This window comes from Rhododendron vialii, chromosome 3a, assembly GCF_030253575.1.
Source record: "Rhododendron vialii isolate Sample 1 chromosome 3a, ASM3025357v1".
Taxonomy (NCBI): Eukaryota; Viridiplantae; Streptophyta; class Magnoliopsida; order Ericales; family Ericaceae; genus Rhododendron; species Rhododendron vialii.
In genome coordinates, this window is record NC_080559.1 from 3,046,620 (window position 1) to 3,067,863 (window position 21,244).

General features: G+C 38.3%; 1 protein-coding gene across 3 annotated transcripts; it reads left to right on the top strand.

Moving 5' to 3' along the window:
* The first annotated feature begins 852 nt into the window (after window positions 1-852).
* Window positions 853-20,926, top strand: LOC131319347 (uncharacterized). Of its 3 annotated transcripts, XM_058349554.1 has the most exons (19): window positions 854-1,511; window positions 2,028-2,574; window positions 5,261-5,509; window positions 7,316-7,407; window positions 9,071-9,281; window positions 11,160-11,341; window positions 11,476-11,697; window positions 12,288-12,472; window positions 15,443-15,536; window positions 15,654-15,710; window positions 15,792-15,926; window positions 16,147-16,215; window positions 17,016-17,129; window positions 19,298-19,459; window positions 19,542-19,670; window positions 19,784-19,885; window positions 20,010-20,089; window positions 20,186-20,477; window positions 20,573-20,926. In XM_058349554.1, the coding sequence occupies exons 1-19, from the start codon at window positions 954-956 to the stop codon at window positions 20,591-20,593; spliced, it is 3,501 nt and encodes a 1,166-aa protein (XP_058205537.1). In that variant the 5' UTR covers window positions 854-953; the 3' UTR covers window positions 20,594-20,926. The 3 variants fall into 3 exon arrangements, with proteins under 3 accessions (XP_058205539.1, XP_058205537.1, XP_058205536.1); XM_058349553.1 differs by having other exon boundaries at window positions 855-1,511; window positions 20,186-20,926; XM_058349556.1 differs by lacking the exon at window positions 20,010-20,089 and having other exon boundaries at window positions 853-1,511; window positions 20,186-20,926.
* Window positions 20,927-21,244: the final 318 nt, after the last annotated feature.

Sequence of the window (21,244 nt, forward strand, 5' to 3'; positions counted from 1 at the left end):
TAAAAGTATTGTTGTTATTTCAAATAGAAAAAAAAAAGGACAAAAAGTGGAGTGTCAATGATTAAATGTGAAGCGCTAAAATCAATTTACTATTTCGAACAGTGTATAATTTACACGAACGGATGGTTTGATTTTCACACTCCTCTTTTTACTAATGACGCTCCACATTGTTAATAAAGTGAAGCACCATCACTAAAAAATGAGCCCAAAAATCAGTTTCCTTTTATGTACTCGGGGGTGTTTGGATGGGCCATTTTTACATCTTCCAATTCTAATTTTTGGGTTTTGGGTGTTTGGCAAGAAGAGGGAAAATGGGTTTTGAGAAAAATGAGTTTTGGGTTTTGATGTTTCTAAAATAAAACCGAGAATGAGGGAAAAGGAGCTTTTTGAATTGTCATTTTCCCATTTTGGAATTCTGGCATGCCAAAAAGACCACCCTATCCTCTTCCTTTTGGAATAATCTCCACTTTGCCCTTGAAAATATCAACGTTATTTGTCCAATTTCGGAAGTACATTTAAAAAAAATTAAAAAATGTACTTCATACACCAGTGATTTTAGTTCATGCACCAATCCAATTCGGAAGTACATTTAAAAAAAATTAATTAAAACATTATTTATATACAATATACACCATTATTAATAACCGGGGGCAACATAGTAAAAAATCAATCCATAATTCATTTTTATTCCATATCTTCCAAACACTACTCCTACTGCAAAATGCATTCTGCACATATCATCCAAACACTCTACCAAATACAAAATACATTCTGATCATAATCCCAAAAGTCAAAAAGGCAAAAAATGAAAAATAAAAAGCCAAAAAGTTACCTCCCAAACGCCCCCTCCTAGTTTTGAACTTTGATAACCCCAAATGCCCTGGAAGTGAAAACCCATAAACCCCTCACAGTTTGCCTAAACCCTCCTCCTTCACCTTCAAACCTCCTCCACCATGAGGCCACCGCGCAAAACCACGGCACCAGCCTCCACAGAACACAAAAACCAAGACCACCACCACAACCACGAACACGACACGGAAACAACCTTCACACCCACCACCGACATCTGCCAACAACTCCTCGACCGTTACAACAAGTCCTCAGCCCCTCAACACCGCCACCTCATCGCCACCGCCGCCGCCACCCGCTCCCTCCTCCTCTCCTCCTCCCTCCCCCTAACCCCCCTCTCCTACTTTGCCGCCTCCGTCGCCACCCTCGCCGACTCTGACCTAACCCTAGACGCCGACGCGCTCTCCGCTCTCACGGCCTTCCTCGCCATCGCTCTCCCGCTCGTGCCGGAGAATGCGATCGTGCCGTCCAAGGCGGCTGAGGCGGTGGTGGTCCTCGTGGGGGTGGCGGAGGGGAGGAGCGACACAGTGTCGAACGCGAGTGCTAGGGCTGTGGTCAAGTGTTTGGGCGTTTTGTTAGGGTTTTGCAATTTGGAGGAGTGGAATTTGGTTAAATTAGGGTTTGAGACTCTTCTTAAGTTCTCGATTGATAGGCGTCCAAAGGTATTGGTTAATTTGGATATCTATTTTCAGCACATAGTAGTTGTAATTTTTGAATTCACACCGACAATGCTGTCATTAGGCATTCAGAATTTTTCGCAACACAGTCGTGCCAACATAACTCACGGTTCCGTACCCTATTGGGTCCTATTGAAAGCTCAGAAAAAGACAAAAAAAAAAAAAATCCATATACTTCAATACATTTTTTACGCTTTTCAATATACTTTTACATATTTCAATACACTTTTTAAACCTTAACGACAACCCACCATTGGGCTGTTTTTAGCATTCTCCTAACTTATTTAAGGTTATTTAAACCCTACACCTGGTACGAATGACTAGTTCCGTCCTATTGTTGAGAATTTATTCAGGGTTTGATTTGCTTGAATTTTATCACTTCTGTAGTTCTGCTTGCAAATTGTTTTGTGATTGCTGTTTGAATTTAATGCATTGTTAGAAAAACGAATGGGTTATGATTAAAATGAAAATTTTAGAGCTATGTTAATTCCATCATTGCAGGTTCGGAAATGCGCTCAAGATTGTGTTGTTCAGGTCTTCAAGTCTCTAAAATCACATGCTGTCACAAGCGAGGCCAGTAAATTGGTACTCTCTTTGTTCAAAGGCTGTATGCCATTTGCAGTTGAGATAAGTGCTTCCGGAGACACGGATTCATCCAAAGATGAGATATTGTCGAAACCGGAGCACCTAGATGTTGTTCACATGCTTACTCTACTGAAACATATTCTTCCATATCTCTCTGTCAAAGTCAGTTTGAAAATAACTTCTCAACTGCACAAAGTCATGAATTCCCACTTCTCAGCATTGACAAGGCACATTTTTGGTGTTATTAAAGCCGTTTTTGAAACTTCAAAAGGTGAAGTAGTAATCCTAGTGGCAGAGAACATTATGAAATCCCTCAAATCTTATATATCCTTGGGGGAAAGGAACCCCACTGACACTGTTTTGTATGCGGCAACCTTGTTAAGAAGTGCGCTCGACAAACTTCAAGCTGGGGAAGCAAGCAAATGGATCCACAATCTTCCCTTGATATTTGGCTCCATAGCAGGTATGCTCTCATGTTGGTAAAAGTTTTAACGTAATAATAATTATTGCTTTATTGACATCATAAGCATCAGTAAAGTTGCAATGATAACTTGTAAGCATGTTTTTGATTGTTACTCTGCCTTTTGTGCTAGATTTTTTATATGGGAGAAGAATGAGAAGTGAATTAAAAGTAGATTGACCTTAGAATACCTCTTATGGAACAATGAAAAAATAGAGGATATAAGGAGATGGATCTAAATCGGGATATGGAGCACAAGAATCTGCCATATAATTTTTAGATTTCATTTGATATGCTTTTATATTCATGAAAGACGTAGATTCTTTTGCATTCCAACAAAATAGAGTTGAACCAAACTACTGAGCCATGAAATTCTTAGACAGTTTTTTTTGAACGGCAATTCTTAGACAAAGTAGTCCACTTGTGAAGCCCACTCTATAAAACTATATGTAAAATATTGACAGACAGATCATCCTATTCTCCATGCATTAATTGGCCCCTATTGGAAGCCCCATCAGCCCATGCATTAATAGTTGATCTTCTGGTTTTGCCTCCTCCTCCTTTGATAATGGTTTTGCCTCATGAACTGATAGTTGCAATCTGCTTGTTTCGTAGAAGCTTCTCGTTTGGGAGCACCGGGGGGAGTGTTTGGGAAAAACTTAGACAGATAAACATGTAATATAAGATAATGTTATAGTTTGTAAGTCCTATCAATTGTGAATATTGTTTTAGAGTGTAGTAGTAAAATTATGTTTGTAACAAGTACTTAAGCAAAATTATCGTCTGAGTTTTTGGCTTTTCTTCATTTACTTTTGATAAGGGGCAAAAAGTTGTCCAAACCTTGGGAGACTTGGGGAGGGGCCTTGAAGAACAAGAGCAGGAGCTAGGGCCTTCATATCTTTTCCGACAAGGGGTGCAGACCTTGGGAGACTCGATAAGTGGGCCTGCCGAAGTGTTTCTTTTGAGGATATATAGTGCCATGTCTTTTGCCTGCAGTTGTGGGTTGTGGAAGAGGTGGTTTTCTTTCCGTGTGTGACGGGGGTTGTCGCTTTTTTGATAGTGTTAGCTCCTTTGGCCTCTCCCTTTGGTAATTTGCTTTGGAGGCGAAATGGAGGTGTTAGCATTGCTTTGTTTTTGTTGACCCAGGGTTCTAGGTAGCCTTTGATTGGAGGCGAAATGGAGGTTTTAGTTTGGGTTTATATCTTTTTTTCCAAATTTGCCTTGCGGTATGCCCTTTTTACTAATGTGGTGATCTGCTTATATTTGCTTTGCTTTTCAGAAAAAAAATCCTCTACCTAAGACAGAGTCCAGAATGCTCACTTGTACAACTTTGGCTTAGAGTCAAATACCATGCCTTCTGATATGAGGGCACCATCTCAGATGATCATCAACCCAAACATTCAAGTTGCTTCGCCTCCCCCCTTTGGGTTATAATTCAGGAATTTTCCATTGTCATCCATGTCAAAAATGTACTTTTGGAAATCAATATTTCCTCAACACAACTGTTCTTTTTGAGATCATTTTTCGATAAGGTTTTTGATTCTTTATCAATCAATAGTCCATCAAAATACACTCTTGCCTTTTTTGGCACTGCAGTTTTGAATCAAAATCCTTCACTTGATTCTTATCACATCTAAAAAGTTAAAAATAATTTTCTCCCATTATATTATGTAGATGAATTGCCTTTCTACGAGTCAAATGCCAGGATTTAAAATTCGGCTAAGTCTTCTCAATCGGGTTTGTATTGGTTGTTGGCTACTCTGGTTCAGATACACCCCGGTATCGCTTCCGTTGTGTGCCGGACTGAAACGGAAATCCTGAGCCAAACCGGGCCCATTCACCAATGATCAATTTGAATCTTCGAGTGACTGGCCTACTCGCATGCTTAATATTCACCAAAATGGTTAAGTGTGCAAGCTGGCAAGAGAATCTTTGCCGTTGGGTTACCTTTTATATTTGCTGGAGCCTTGTAGTTTATAAGTAGGGTCGATTTGGGATAAGGATGCACTTTGGGGTAATTTTATACTGTTTTGGGGACACTTGTTTTTTCCTTTAAAACTGATGTGGGAGTGAAGAGTTTGACATTACTATTCAAATTACTTGAAGATTTGGAATTTTTAGCATTGAAACAAATATTTTATTTCGTTAACATTAACTTGGTTCTCATCAAACACTCAAAACATGTTTTCAACAGGTCACAATATTGATTAAATTGCGAAACTTAAGACTAGTATAGGCCAAAAACATGCACAATCGAGTCTTATGGGGTTGTTAATGTTTTTAGAAAATCCATGACCTTACACCTGATACCCGCAGGGTATTGATACTCCCGCCACCGTCACGTGTCCCGATACTGTTATTTGGTTATATGATACAGTTCAATTCCTTGCAATCAAACTTAACAGGTGTTGCCTTTTGGTGTTCTCCGAGGATCAAAAAAAAAAAACTTAAACAGGTGTTAAAATGCTAATTTTTGTGTGCATGTTAGGTACATACGGGCAATTACTTGTTATGATTGCCAACTAATGGATTATAGCTACTAACGATGGATGCATTTCTGTATGTCGTTACTGTTTTGTTATTAATCCCATTTACTATTAATGACAATTTGCTTCCACTTTCAATCTTCACAAATTGTTCTTTTATTCGTACTGACGTGGACATAATTAACTTTGCTATGCATTTTTAGGTCTTTTGACTTCTGAGGCTGATACTGCTGCGCAGGCTTCAGATATTTTGAAAGAGTTGATTAACTCCCATATCAGTGGAAACTTATTGACAATTGATAACAAGTCAGTTGATGATGAAGTTTTGTGTACCATGGCAGCAAATGCAATAAAATCCGTATGTGTTATCTTTGAAAATGAGCTCAGCAGCTGTGGTGGAATTCCAAATGAGCATATTTTGTCGGTGATGTCTGTTTTGTTCCACAAACTTGGTATGTGATTTTCTTCAACTATTACTGCATATGCTAAAATGTATCCTAGTGTGCCGAAATCGTCTTCCACATCCTGCTTAGTTTTTTAAATGTTGGCATCTTGATCTATCTCTTTAGATGTTGACACATTCAAACTCATAATCAAATACTATTTCCGCTGATGAACTGCTTTGGGCTTTTAGTCATATTGTTGAATGTGCCGAAATGGGTTTTTGAGTCAACCAAATTCCCTCTGCATCCAGACAAACGTTCTTAGGCTTCATTAAACTTCTGTGAGGCTGGCCTCCTTGTTCTGTACCCTCAGCTCAGGCTGACCTAATAGTTGAATTTACCATATTTGATCTCCACAGAAGTATTTGTTTACCTACTTTTTCTCCACATCTCGCCACCATGTCAACGAGGTCGCAACAGATTTCCTGTATTGGACTTAATCTCATGTGGTTAAAGTTGAAGTCAAATTTCTATGGCTGTAATTCCGCGTCTGTTAAATGATTTTTGATGGACACAAGTGTTAAGTGTTTCTACTCAATTAAAAGAACGAAAGGGTATTCCTAAGTTTTATCCAGGCCCTTGGATTTTCAAAAAGAAAATGGTGAGTTTCAGTCCGAATAATTATATAGATCATGAATCTTTCACTAGTAGCACTGAGTTCAAAATGGCTCTGCTCTTCTTGCGATCTAAAATCTAAATACGAGATCGTTCGTCAAGTAGACTAGGTGAGCTTTAATACTACAGCTGCTGGGCAGTCTTGAAAGTTCTCCCAAAGGCTGACCAAGATGATGAACTTGATTCCATGCGGCTAACCATGACTTATCTGTGTGTTAATTGGTTTCCCAAAGACTGAGAGACATGTTTGCAGAGGAATTTACTCAAAAATAGTTATCTGCTAAAAAAATGTCTCATGATAGAGAGCCCAGTACTACAATTGCAACTTGTCTTCTCTGGAATTTAACCTTTCAAATGTTTCTAGAGTGCCTACGTTTGATGTTGTCTGCTAAAGAACACAAACCTCATCTTACAGATGAAGTTGTGCTTTCTTTTGCAAATGTCCATACGACTTTTTAACGTGTCAACGCATCTTTGACTCCATATAGGGCAGAAAACTGGTAAGCGTTGAAACTTAACGCATGATTATAAAGTTGAAGTAGAAAAACCTTCATTTGTGGATTGGAATTTATGTGTATGCCCTCGTTCATCTTTAGTAACAGTTCTTATTGTTGAAGGAAGTTCTGCGGGTTTCCTGCCCTAGGTTGGATGAAGAATTTCAAATTTTCAGATATCAAAGATGAACATTTTGTATGGCTACAAATGATATTCTTTTAAATTAGATAGTTGAAAAGCAAAGATCAGATGGCCTACATGCCAGTACTATGGTACATAATTTTGTTGTCTGACTGAAAAATTGTTTTCGATGAGAAAATCTGAAACTGTTGGATGGATAATAATTTAGTCGAGTCCTAGTCAGTTGCATGCAGTGAACGATGCTGTCTATGTAAACCTGTCATTGCTTAATGCATGTGCATAGTCGAAGTTGATTGGTGCACAAGGAGCATATCATATGTTACTTCAATCTTGGTTTCCTTTTACACATTCTGCTGCTTGGACACGTACTCCCATGCCATAAGCCAAAGTTTTTATCATAAGAGAGCTTTACTCGAGTCATCACTCCAAGAATCACTTATGACAGATTCTTTTTTGTCACTTGTCTGTATGATCTATAATTTGGTTGCTAACTTTGTTGGCTTCCTGACAAATGCTTTGCTATGGGCTTAACTTCATTTCATTATTGTGAATCTGTGGTTGTAGGTGAGATCTCATACTTGTATATGAAGGATACGATACTGAAACTTGGTGACATGATGAAACTTGCTTGTCAGAGTAAGTTTGACACCAAACATGTGAGTTTTACTGAAGATTCTCTAATTTGTGGCTTTGCTGATTTATACTCATTACAAAAAGGAGGGGGGGGGGGGGGGATTTATTTTCTAGGGTGCAATCATAGGATGAGGTGGGAGAGGGAATGAAGTAAGCAAGCTGATTTATACTCATTATGAGTGCAACCCATGATTTTGACAATGCCAGGCTGGTTACCTTATCAAGTTGCCTTCTGGTGGCTGGCCAACTCAGTCAACTTTGCACTTCTACTACTGGTCCTCAATTTTCCCAATTGTCGTAGATCAACCTGGAGCCTTGTTAATTACTTCTTTTTGCTTGTCCTATTTGCCACGCAGCTGCCCTATAAAACAACTACAGCCCCACGATTGATTGTGTTTACTGTTAAAGCATCCAATTGGCAATGAGTGGAGAGGCGGCCCAGGCTCATATACTAGTTTTTGGAGGTTATAATTAACTAATGTGGGACAAACCCTAACATTTCCCTACACGTGCGACCCCTAACCCGCACATGGAGAAGTAAACAAAGGATCCATAACATAGGGATCAAAACAAAACAAGGTGCGCTTAAGGCACAAACTGCGGGGATCCATATCAAATTACCAATTGTCCAAAAGCTTAGGTTGTTAGGAAATGGGTCCAACAATGTATATCAAGCTATTCAACAACTTCCCTCACGTGCAACTGTGTCTTGCTGGTGGAGATGCAAACATCCATACATACTGCGAAAGAATGCAAAAAGGAGAAACATCATGCAAAGGGTGACAAATGCAAATGGAGGGACTTGAACCCAAGATTGCTCGCAATGGGAGCTCTGATATCATGTCAAATCATCTAACTCAAAACCAATTGGCAATCAATGGAGGCCTAGGCTCATGTACTAGTTTTTGGAGGTTATAATTAACCAATGTGGGACAAGCTCTAACAGATAGCAATAACTCAAAACAACTTTATAAAGGGACATACAACATTATCATTGAGACATACCCTATAACAATCTTAGTTTTCATCAAATCCATATCCTGAATTTAAAGGGTTGTGTAAGCGTCAGGTTTCCAATTAGGGCATTCTACAGTTTAAAAGGATTGAGTGACAATGACTTCAATTTGGGATTCCACATATCCTAGTGTCTCCTTGATACTTTACCTCCCACCTTCTTGTGGGTATTGGATTCTGCCAAGCATCACTTTTTATGCTTTTTTATCCTTATTTTCTGAATTAGCTTTTGTAGAGTATAAAGTTTTTCCAAACACCTCACAATGTGTATTTCAGTTAGGTTTGCGGTTTTCTTTTTTCTTTTTCCTTATATTTAGGATTCCCTAATGTGTTTTTTTTCTTGGGTTCGGACTTCTATAATTTTGGCTCGATTATCCTCTGGATGAGGTGATATTGTTCAAGTGATCACTTCAAATGTGGGTAATCATCTTGTCTGTAGCAGCTAAATTGCAAACAAAGCAATATAGCTTGTCATCCTCTCCTGTCTGACACCAAATATCTGGATTGTGCTTCAATGTTATATTTCCTATTGTCTGTTTAAAAGGAACCTGGATGGAGTTAAACATATCTTTAATAGGAACTTTGCTTGACTGATAGTAATCAGTTTACTGTTTGTTTGGAAAATCTGTTTTGCTGGTGTTATCTAGGCATTGATAGTCAACTTATATGCAGCTTCAGGAATGTATTGGATCTGCTGTTATTGCCATAGGGCCAGAGAAGATACTTACCCTTGTACCTATCAACCCTAACGCCGAAGATCTCACTTGTTCAAATGTGTGGTTGATGCCTCTCTTGAGGGATTACGTAGTTGGATCATCCTTACAGTTCTTTATAGAGCATATTGTGCCACTTGCTGAATCCTTCCAGCAGGTTTCTGCTAAAGGTACCGGCTCAAACTATTTGGAACACTTTTTGTTTTAAATTCGGTTGCGATTTGGTCAAGATGTTTTTGCTTTCGTTTTCTGTTCCGTACTGTCTTCTGAGGTGTTGGTCCGTTTTATCTAGTATGTTCCAGTTTATCTATTTCATTTGGAGCTTAATTCTCTAGGGGTAATGGAACATGGGCCACCATGTAGAATGTTGATCTCTGTGATTTTGCCAAAAGTGTCTTACCCTTACTTGAGGCAATGTTTGTGGAAGTGCTTTTGGCTCTTTAACATGGTAATTCGTGCTTTTGCAACTCCATACCGTTGTCATTTGTTCATCATCCTCTTATCATCGCTGCATGCACCCATTTGTTCATGTACCTTCCCTGTTTTTTCTTCTTTTGTCTGTTCTAATGATAGTAATAAATAGTAGGGATTAGAATGACACTGAACTGGGGTCATGTACGGGCACTAGGAAAAGTCTATAGTCCCTCCTAAAATCTCTTGTCCTCCAGACAGAAATCAAAGGTTCAATCAAGTATATCCTTTGTTTTATTTATCGGGTTCCATCCCTCCTTAATACTCAGCCACTTCGTTTCCCTTCAAACGCACTGCATAAAGGGTTTGTCACCAATGTTAGCCTCGCTATTGTGACTCAATCACTGGAGCCAGTAAAAACCAAAAATCAACTCTCTAACTGTTGATTGGCATCACAATGTGATGAAAGGTGGTTCACTTAATTCTTTTGCTATCTGCGCATACAACATCTGTAGGACCCATTTGTTTTTCCTTGATTATCACTTGTGAGATAGAATCAACATGATTTCATTGAACATCTCCCACTGCTAACCTCCAATCTAATCTTGTCCTCGCAATGCTCACTTACTTCAACTTGTAAAGCATTATTTTCCACTGCTTCTAACAGCCAGTCTTTAATTAGCTTGGTGAATAGGGATCCAAATTTAAACCCTTTTTATAGTACTTGTGTACTCTAATCAAATTGTTGTAACTTTATGAGGAGGATCCAGGTCCACTCAAAGTCCGAAATAAGAGGTGCGCCAAGAACCTTCCCAAGAACCCCAAGCGTGAAAGTTCATGGCAATAAACTCTTGTATTCCTTTAGCTATGGGGATGGATACCATGCTAAAACCTTTAGGAAAACTTTGATGTCATGGAAGGGTTATCGGATAAATTTGGCTTTTCAATATTTGGCTTCCTTTTGCTCTTCAGATGCCGTTATTGTTTATTTTCTGATAGTGTAGAGCGGTTTGATTGTAATACTTGTCTCTTTATATTTTTCTTCACTTTCTGAACTTCTTGTCTTCCGATGTATTCTCTTGCATTGTCTCCTTTCATTTTGGAGCACAATTTCTTGTTGATGTAACTATATGTACAGAAGGTGAGAGTTGTGTGTGCATAGCGTATGGTATGCTGTTTTGTATGTCCTTCGGTTCCATTGTGTCTACTTCTAACACTTAACTGATTTTGTAGTATCCTGGAGACACTATTTTATTGTGATTTCTTTTGCCAAGGCTTTCATAGTGAGTCTATAGTTTTTAAGGGGGGACAATTTCCTGGTTGGTCATTATGAGACATTCCCTGCACAGGATTGTTGTCATGAGTTGGACTCCATAAGGAAATGCCGTAACTGCTTCGCAAATAGTTTCTAATGAGCTTGTTGGCTTCGGAACTTTACGTTTGAGTCTTTGTAAAAGCATAGAAGAGAAGGGAATGAAACCTATTTTAATCATATAGTTTCAATTTATTTATTCTTTCAACTTTCCACTGAGTTATGTTTGTATGTCTTCTGTGATGGTACACTATGTAAGAGCTTGCAGTAGTTGAGTTTTGTTAATCATGGAATTGGAATTTTCGTCTTTCTGTTTTTGTATTAGCTAAAAAGTCGGCAAGTAGAAAAGATCTGCAGGCATATGCATGTGGCTGTTGGGGACTCTTACCTGCCTTCTGTCGCCATCCAACTGATACATACCAAAATTTTGGATCTCTAGTGAAGCTTTTAATTCCTTTCATCACGAAGGACTCATATATGCTCCAAAATATAGCCATTGCTTTGCAGGTGTGCCTTCAAGCATTTACATCACTTATGCATTTGTTTGTTTTCTATTTTCTTAAATTTATCTTGAATGGTTTTTCTTCTTGAATTCCATTCTCTGGCATTTAGTCATATTTATCTCATGCCTAGCTTCGTAGGAACTTGTGAATCAAAATAGAAGTGTTCTTGGATCCAGTGTGAGTGCCGGAGAGTTTGCAGCGCCTCCAAAGACGTCTGAAATCGAGTTTGGAAGTAAATCTTATTCAAAGAAAAAAGCAAGCAGAAACATCAAGGTTTTGGCGTCATGCTCTGAGGAGTTGCTTCAGGCTTTGGTTGATGTCTTTTTTGGGTCAACCCCAGAGCAACGTGCATATTTGAAGGTTTCATCTTGTACTTTTCTCCTTATATGGTGTGACATGGTTGATGAGTCAGTTCTTGCTTACTTTTTTTATGATTGAATCCTATGCTTTTCTGATTCCAGTTCTCATGGTTATCATTTACAGGTCTCCTCTATTTAGATTGAGTGATTTATCCAATGATTGATGTCCCTTCACGTGTTTTCTTCGACACTCCTTTTAATTTGTCATATTTTAAACTGTATAAAGTGCTGCTAGATCTTTATTTCAAAGTGGGGTATGGTGATACTTTTTTTATTTGAAAGTAAGCTAAATTTCTGTTTCTTGGATTAAACAGTTGGGACTATGAAATGTGTGTATTGCTAATTAGCTTTAGATTCCATAGATACTTTTGTGAAGTTTAATCAGTGATTTTCATCTGGTGTAATTCTTCCTACTGCCAGTAGCCCAGCTATTCCAAAATCTTCTCATATGCATAGTACATAAAAATCACGACACATGTTAGTTCAAGATAGGCCCGCCAAAGTGATACTTATTTGCTGGCAGCATATTGGTCTGCAGACTCGCCACTGTATTAACAAGAAATTGACCCCTTTTTCATGTGTTAATGGCAGGATACCATCACATGCCTAGCATCTATCACTGATTCTTCGGTGACGAAAAGGATTTTCATATCCTTACTGGAAAAATATCAGCTAATAAATGATTTAGATGAATCTGGAAAGCAAGTGAGTCGTACAGATGATTTGCGTGTTCAACAGCAGGGCAACTTTACTTATAGTGAAAAAGAAGCAAAGAGGTAATAAGTTTATTGTGGGTGCTTTTTATTTTTACTTCTTTGTTTATTTTCTTCAATAAAAAAAACTTAGTCATTGAACAGCTGGTACAGATGGACACATGCATGGGTACAGATTTTTTTAACAATCATATATGTTCACGACTTAAATACGACAAATAATTGTGTTTTACGTGTCTTTTACTTGCAATTATATCAATACAACAGTCACAAACTACCATTACAGTGGGAAATTTTCCTAGACCCTTTTCTAGTATTAAAAAAATACTTAAGCAACTTGGCCTACCAAATCATGTTTGATTAAACACATACCACTTCTGGTCATCCACTAGGCTCTGCTCGCCATCTCTCATTCTCGATGGAATGGATCTCCGATCTGGGTGAGAAAATATACATCCCATGATTAGGGGGAAGTTGTATTGGTCTTACAATTTACTCCCTGTTTTCGATTACTATACTTTTGTTGCTTCACTAACTTCCTAAAATGTTGTTTGAACTCCACTATGTTGAAAAAGCCTGACATAGAGTCCGTATGATGTCCCAGTGCGGGTTGACCTCCCCTCCATACAACATCTCTCCGTACTCCGTGCTCCAACTTGTGGGCAGGTTATCCAAACCTTGCATCCAATAGAGCTTGCTCCAATGCATTCCTGCAAAAATCAGCTTAATTAGATATCTATAGAGACCTGAATAATGTACGTGGTTTGATAAAGTGGACTGTGTAAGAATTATTTTTCTGTCCCATTTTTATGCACGAAATATCCGATCAAGCTGATTTTTTATTCAAATGTTATACTGTACGGTGTCTATGGGATAAACGGTTCAGATTATTGTTTTGAACTCGGGGCACAACCCATAATTGATGTATGGAGGAATATGGAGAGATGATGGTATGGGGGGAGCTCATCGTGTCCTCCAAGATAAATATAACTTCTGACGGGCTGTGTGGCTTTTGTCTAACACGGGGATATGTGTGTTTGAGTGGCAGACCCACAATCAAGTCTTGACATGGATAGCATACAAAAAAATAAAGCATAAGTTTGAGTCTTGTTCTCTCTTAAGTTATTCTGTTGATTATTTTTGTCTCTCATCAATTTAATCTTGTTCTGTTATGATTCTTTTGAGCATATATTTATTCGTTAACCCTCAAGAAACTTTTTATTGAGCTTTCAATGTCAGTTCAAAACTCTTATGCTTAGATGAACAGTTTTTTGTTATTTTTAATCTGCCTAAGCTAATAACTGGTTTTGATAGCTTCTTTTTTCATATCCGTAGTTGCTTATGTACATCTATGTGGTTCTCATATTGACTTGGTATTCTCCTAGTATGCAGGTAACCTCTTGGATAGTTTTATTTTGGGGGTCAGCCAAAGAGGAATTTTATAAGGAAAGAGTGTATAGATAATACATAATGCAAGGAGGACTAGACGTCTATCAAGAAAGGGGAAGAAAAATAACCGAAAGTTACATAGCACGCTGCTTTCCAATCTCTACTCTAATAGAAAATTATCATCTTGAAACTAGATGATGCTGGAGCCAAAAAGGAGGGGGGAGATTCTAAGAAAAGAAGCCAACTATAACCCCTGTTAAGAGCATGACATAGCATAGAAAGAAAGGGAACCAAATTTCAGAGAAAGTCCATAACCTGTAGGAGGGCTGACGTAACTGATCTATTTACCTATCGCTAAATAGATTCAATTATTTGTGTGAGTAAGCTTGACTTCTGTTTTTGCAAGCCTAGTGCGATGCAAATTGCCCTTACACAGTTAACGAAATGATATATTGCTAGAACTTATTATGTTGCAAGCAAATCAGAAATGCAAGAAATCTGCTGAAAGCCCTTGGTACTTATCCTATTACTCACACTGATAGCTTCAGTTGTAGTTCACTGGGGAGGGGTGTCAAACTCTTTACCTTGAATAATGCCTGGTGCTGCCACCATTGGTCCTATGGTGCCCCTCAGTAAGGGTAAATTTGGCCTAACTTTTTAGGAGTTTTTTTGCTAGGTCTTTTTGGTTATTTTTTTCTTAAGTTTTACCAGATTTGGGTATAATTTTTACATCACATTGTTCGGGTTTGAAGAAAATACTGACATTTTGTGTCTTTTTGGTGGTCTAATGAACTTTTTTCAACTTTGGTCTTCAGAGGAAAAATATGGTGTAAAAATATGACCCAAATCTGGTAAAGATCAAGAGAAAACAACCAAAAAGACCGTGTAGAAAAGTCACAAAAAGTTTGGCCAAACTCACCTTCATTCACATTAAAGAAGACCTCTTATAACTGTATATTCTCCTCAAGCTGGATTATAGGTTAAGAAGCACGTACAATTCTCAGAAGGTGGCTTGTGTCGTACACCCTCCACACTTTCAGTCATTGCAGAACATGTATTGTTTTACTTGTTTTCAAACTAGACATGCTTCGGACGCTTAGAGACGGACATCCGTCACGGGTTGAATACAAGTGCAAATGGTGTATTGGAGTTTTTTTATTATAAAAAAATGTATTGTTTTCTTTTTTGATTAGTCATATTGTATATTTTGTCATCTGTAAATAAAAGTTGGTACGTATAAACCCATAATATGGATGCAATATGTGGTCAAGCCTTAAAGTGTCTAGGTGTGCCACATCGTGCATTTTTTTGAAAATTGTAGTTTGTCATGTCATGTATAAATCAGGAATTTTCTCACCTGCACCTGTAAGAGATTTATCCACTTTCCTCCCTCTCCCATGCGTGAGTCCACGTTTGAGAGTGTAGGCTGGTGATACCATTGAAATGTCTGCACTTCACAAATCTTGTAGTTCTGGTAACCTATTAAAGAGGTTAATATCTCAGTATTTCCTTTTGGATATTAGAGCTTTACTATTGTATAGGTGGTTATGTGAAAATATGAAAAGTCCCCGCTGAAGCTGATTTAGAATTTTATGTATGGACAGTTTGTTCATGTTGTTTTTGTTGAATTTAATTTTGGTACAGGGGCCTAACAGTGGAACTAGCATCTTCTCTTGTTGAAGGAGCTAGTGAGGATCTCATAACTTCAATTCTGAGCTTAATTAAACACACTTTGCAGGTATTTTCATGATTAGAGGCACTGCATGACTTGCTCATTATTATCGACAATGTTATTTGCTAGATTTAGTAAATCTGGCCAATGTGAAAAAACACTTATCTGACTTTTTGTGTTTAGGAAAGTAATGAGGACTGTCAGAGTGAAGCTTACAACACCTTGAGCAGGATGTTAGAGGTTTACATTCGTAATCTGATCTGTCTGAGAATGAATCATACGTCTCAAGAAAAATGTTCAGTTTGATTAACCGTGTTGCAGGAGCATTCTTGGTTTCGTTCATCACATGTCAATGAGCTGATGGATTTTCTACTTGGCTTGAAGCCTCCCGTTAACATCGCAACACTTAGAAGTCGTTTTGCTTGCTTCCGGATATTGTTGGTTGACACACTACAGGTTCAAATCTTATTCCTCGGTGGAAGTTCATTTACAATGAACTGCATCATCCCATTATGTTTTGGATTCACATACTTTGTGCTGATATTCATTCTTTTTGTACTTGGAATTCACATGTACGAGACATGTAAGGCTTTGCTATGTATAGCTGGCCAATCCATATCTTCTCATCTGTAGATGATATTGGATGTGTATTAACAATTCCATTTGCTTTTCGCAGGGAGGTTTGGACGAGGAAAACTCAAATGCTTTTCTTGTTCTCAACGAGGTTATAATCACAATAAAAGATGTAAGAGCTGCTTCAGAAATTCTGAAATATTAGTATGATTCTTTCAAATATTTCATGTAAAAGCTGCTATGTGGGTGCGTGGTTGGTGTGTGTGTGTGAATCTTATTCTGAGAGTTTGTGCCCCATCTAGTTGGAGCATCTAAATTGTGTGGCTTTTGAAGATAATTATGACAACTAAGGCCTTTGTGTAAGCTAAAAGAAAGGTCTGTTTTCCATGGTTAAGGAAAGAGTTTTTGAGCTGATAAGGTGTTTAGGTTTTCCAAAAAAAAAAAAAGAAAAAGAAAAAGAGATTTTTGAAGAAAGCATGGTTTCTGTAGTTTAATTCAGAAAACCACAATACTTGCTGTGACCTATGAGATGGAAAAAGGACGTCAGCCTAGTTTGAGTTGATAGGCATGTAAGTCACACTCTTTCTTCTTCCTCCCCCCCGTCATTATCGCATCAACTTGTTTCAAAGCTTTTTGGCTTTCTGCCTAGTTTGATGGTGAGTTGGTGGTTTTTGGGCCAAACAAAAAAGAAATGACCATGTATGGCGCTGTGGAGAAACTTTGACAGACGCTATGTGTTTGGTGCTTGAAGTTAAGGTCATTTTCTAGTTTTGGTGGCCGTACCAGGTCCTGTCCTACACATCGTGTTTGGCCTTTAACTGTTACGTGGTTTGCTATTTTGAACTTATCGTTGCATATAAAATGTGTAAGCCATCTTTTGTTATCTAATTTGTTTGTGTGATTTTCAGTGATGTATATTATTATATTTATAATTTGGCGTGTTTAAATTATTTGATTTCTTTTTTGTTCCAGTCCACTGAAGAAGCTAGAAAAGCAGCATATGATATGCTTATTGGCATAAATTCTGCCTTGCAAGAATTGCCCTTTGCTACTTCTGATGGGCCTTACCAAAAGCTTGTTAGCATGGTAGGTGCATCACTGACCTGCTTTGGCATAGCATGAATGCATTTAGCTTCATTATTTAAGACAGTTTTCTTATTTTGTAGTTCATGTGCTTCCTTGTGTTGCATATAATCACTAATTGGATACCATTAACTGCTCATGTTTTGTATTTTTCTCTTAATTCTTAAATAATAGACGATGCTCACTTCTCAGGGTGGACCCTGTAACGTTGAGTATATTGTACGCGAAGATATACTTATGCATATAATCACACAAATACCAGAGTTTTACCTACATTTAGAGTGATAGGTATTGGGTAGAGGGCTACTACTTCTTGTTCCTGGCCACATTTGATTTTGGACCAGTAAAAGGTCACTATTCACGCCGGAGATGTCACCAAAGCTATGGGCTTTGGCTTTTTAGCGCTGAAACAAATGGTATTTGGCGCGCTACTTGATTGGAACATCTACAGCATTCTTGATTTCTGAACTCAATTGTGTTTGCCCTAGGTGAAAGGTGCAATGGGATTTGCAATTCCTGTTGCATTTCTATTTTACTGTAGCTTAGCCACAGAATAAACAAAAATGTCTAATATGTGGATATGATTGAGATGGAGCAGATCCAATTTGCTATAGAACTAGACAAAGCTTCTCCTCCCTGCCACCATGCTTGTTACCTTTTTGGTTAGGGGTCAAGTTGTGCAACTTGTAAAGAAGTTGCCTTCTAAGGGATCCAATGGCATAACCAAAATTGGATAATCGAAACTCCCCTCATCTTCTGGTTATCCATTTAAGAGATTGCTAATATATTAACTATGCTAACTCCCACAATGGACATTTTTAGTCTATAATCAAAAAACCATTTTTCGGGGAGAGAGAGAGAGTTGTGAATAAATGTAAGTTGGGTGGGTCCATTGATAGTTATATGAGGAGAGAGAAAGAAAGAGAAAGGAAAGATTGAGAGTGTGGTCCCCATTAAATTTGGTTGTCCAAGGAGAAAAGGTTGCTAATTTTGTTTATCCAAAGGCCAAAATTTGGTTATTAGTTAAGGGGTTGCTAAGTTTGGTTAATGAGCCATATTTTGGACCAACACTGCCAACTTTAAAATCTTTTGGTTGTGGTTATGTCATTGGAGACACTCTAAGGACTAGGGATTTTGTGCACCCTTGTAATTGCAGATATATCGTACGTACGAGGTACGTACGAGCTATGTAGCACGGACAAGGATATGGAGACGGGACACGGCAATTCTAAAAAAAAGGGGATACTAACACGGCGGGGACACGCCACATGTATAAATAAAAAATAAATATATGTACATATATATAAAAAAAATTATGAACTATTGTATATGAATAATTTCACAAATTTTTTAAATTTTTTTCAAAGGGAAAATTATAGTTTAACCCAGATGTTTTGAATAATTTCATATTAACCCTCAAAAATTTTAAAAATATTACATTTTGACCCCTAGCCGTGTCCCCAGCCGTGTCCCTGCCGTCCCCAGCTGTGTCCCCTATCAAAAAATAATAAAAATTATTGGGCGCGCCACGTGGCGTGTCCCCGTGTCCAATACATGGACACGGCGCCCTTTTGGAGTGTCGGTGCTACATAGTGTTCGAGAGCATAAGGAGTGAAACGAATTCTTGCATTGTGGTACTTCACTATCTGGGTAAGGGCCCTCACACTTCTACACTGCACACTACTTTGGTACCGGGCAATGTGGGGCTTCAGTTCGCACCCTCTCTCATGCGTAGCGTGCTCACACAACAACACCTACTGCATGCAGGCTAGGGACACCTTTCCCATCCACGGTACTCTAGCTTTGGTGCCATGTTACCTAGTCTTTGGTAGAACTCTACCTCAAAAGCTAGTAATTGAAGTGAGGGTACCCTCATGCTTATGTATTGCACATTGTGGTCGTCCAGGTGATTTGGGACTTTATTTTCCAGGCATATTTGGTATTCCATTTAGGTCTGTATTCAATGATTTGGTTATACATTCGTTAATGGTCTAGTGCCTGTAAGTATACCAAAATACCTTCAAAATTTATCTTATACAGTATATTTGCGTTCTTCTATTCATGTGATGATATGAAGCCAAATTTCTGGCTACAATTTTCTATTTATATCCACATTTTCTGCATATATTTTACATTATAGTTTAACATCTCCAATTTTTGCAAATATCCAGATAATGGGATATCTCTCTGGTTCCTCTCCTCACATAAAGAGTGGAGCTGTTTCAGCCCTATCTGTAGTGGTACATAACAACGCAGAAATCTGTCTTTTGGTACCTGATCTGGTCCCATCTGTTCTAGCTTTGCTGCAAACCAAAGCTGTCGAAGTAATTAAAGTGAGTGTGCCCTAACTTCTAATCCATGTTCTTAACCATTTGATACTTTTTAATTCTGATAAATTCTTTTTGAATCGAATAGGCTGTTTTGGGATTCGTAAAAGTACTTGTATTGTGCCATCAGGCAAAAGACCTACAGAATATTCTGCCTGATATTGTCAATGAAGTTGTCCGATGGTCATCTGTCTCCCGGCATCACTTTAGAGCTAAGGCACGTCTAATTTTGGTTTAAGACATGTTCAGTTTTGAAGTATTTGTGTTGATGTTTCTTGCTTCTCCTTTTGTCTGAGTGATATAAATGTGTGTATTTCATCATTAGTATAGGTCACTGTCATTCTGGAGATCCTCATGCGTAGGTGTGGTTCAGCCCAAGTTAAGTTAGTTACACCAGAAAAACATCTGAATTTTGTCAAAGGCATTTTGGAGGTAAACTCTCCTTTTTGTTCTGTTTGTCACAAATTCGTTATAGGTGACATTGAATTAATTAATTTACCAAAAATTCGAAACAATAACCATTGAAAAATGAATGTGCACTATACTTTTGTTTCAGAATCGACATGGCAAAGCAAGTTCGAAGGAAAGTAGCGCTACTGATATGGAACCGGAGGTTTTGGAGTCATCTCCCAGGAGGTGTGTTTGTTATATGAACGATGAAGAAACTTGTACATATTCAAATTTTATGTTTCATCAAATTTCTCATTATGTTTTTACTTACATTTCACTTAGGATGCAACGGAAGAGGAAACGCGAGGAACCTAGTATTCCATCTGAGGAAGATGGTAAAGTGGAGTCTAGATTTAGGAAGCGCGGGATGAAGCTTGTGAAAAAGGCTGGCAGTCATACTGCTGATCGACGAACTGAAGGTCAATCACGTGGAAATGCAAGAAACAAGAGGAATTTTAATGGGGACCCCACAGCTAGCCGAAAGACGCAAATAAACCACACGAAAGGAAGAAAAAAATTTCGAGAGGCTAGTCATAGACCTGGGGCTGCCTCCAAATTGGCCAAGAACAGGAAAGTGGCAAGGAAACAGAAGCGTGCCTAAATTATGGCCTATGGAAGATTCCATAAATCACTCTTCCAATCGGCGGGTGAGTTTGAAAAAGGAAACAGAAGGGAGAGCCCAAATTATAGCCTATGGAAGAGTTCCATAAAATCACTCTTCCAATCGGCAGGTGAGTTTGAAAAGATACAGAAGATCTCATAACAAGTCAGCTGTTGATAAATATTCAGAATGTGGAGTTGGCACATGGTTTAGGTCCATTACTTGCCCGGTGCAAAATTTTGCTTTGTTGAAACGACGTAATTTGGATATTTTTGGGATTATTCATTGTTCAGTGGAGCAAAATCCCTCAGTTTTGGTTAAGCTTTCTGGTTGGGTAATTGGTGGCATGCACTACCAGAAGGCGAAACACTGTATACTAGTCTATTTATAGATTTTCCAATTTGATTCCAGCATTTTGTTTATGATGTCGCATGAGTTTGTGCTAACCACAGGCACCTCTTCTTAGCTTTTTAGTTTCAAAGTGTGTACTTGATCTTTGTGGTGGCAATCAAGAAAACTCTTCATGTGGAAAGATGGTTCATGTGGACGAACTAATCAATTGTATGGGGTGACCGTTTTCTTTTTTTCCTTTTTCTGGGAATGGTATATACACCTCTTCTTAGCTTTTTAGCTAGTATATACACCCTCTTTGCAAGTTTGCCCGCTTATACGGCTTAGCGGTACGGCAGTACCCCTTTTATTTCAGAGTGGGCTAGAAACTATAAGCTGTTGTTTGATGT

Bases quoted from the DNA above. Each gene is read 5' to 3' on its own strand.
- LOC131319347 (XM_058349553.1), top strand. From the start codon at position 954: ATGAGGCCACCGCGCAAAACCACGGCACCAGCCTCCACAGAACACAAA. The intron at 5,510-7,315 runs GTATGTGATTTT...CTGTGGTTGTAG, and splicing joins TGTTTTGTTCCACAAACTTG to GTGAGATCTCATACTTGTAT. The intron at 9,282-11,159 runs GTACCGGCTCAA...TTTTTGTATTAG, and splicing joins CCAGCAGGTTTCTGCTAAAG to CTAAAAAGTCGGCAAGTAGA.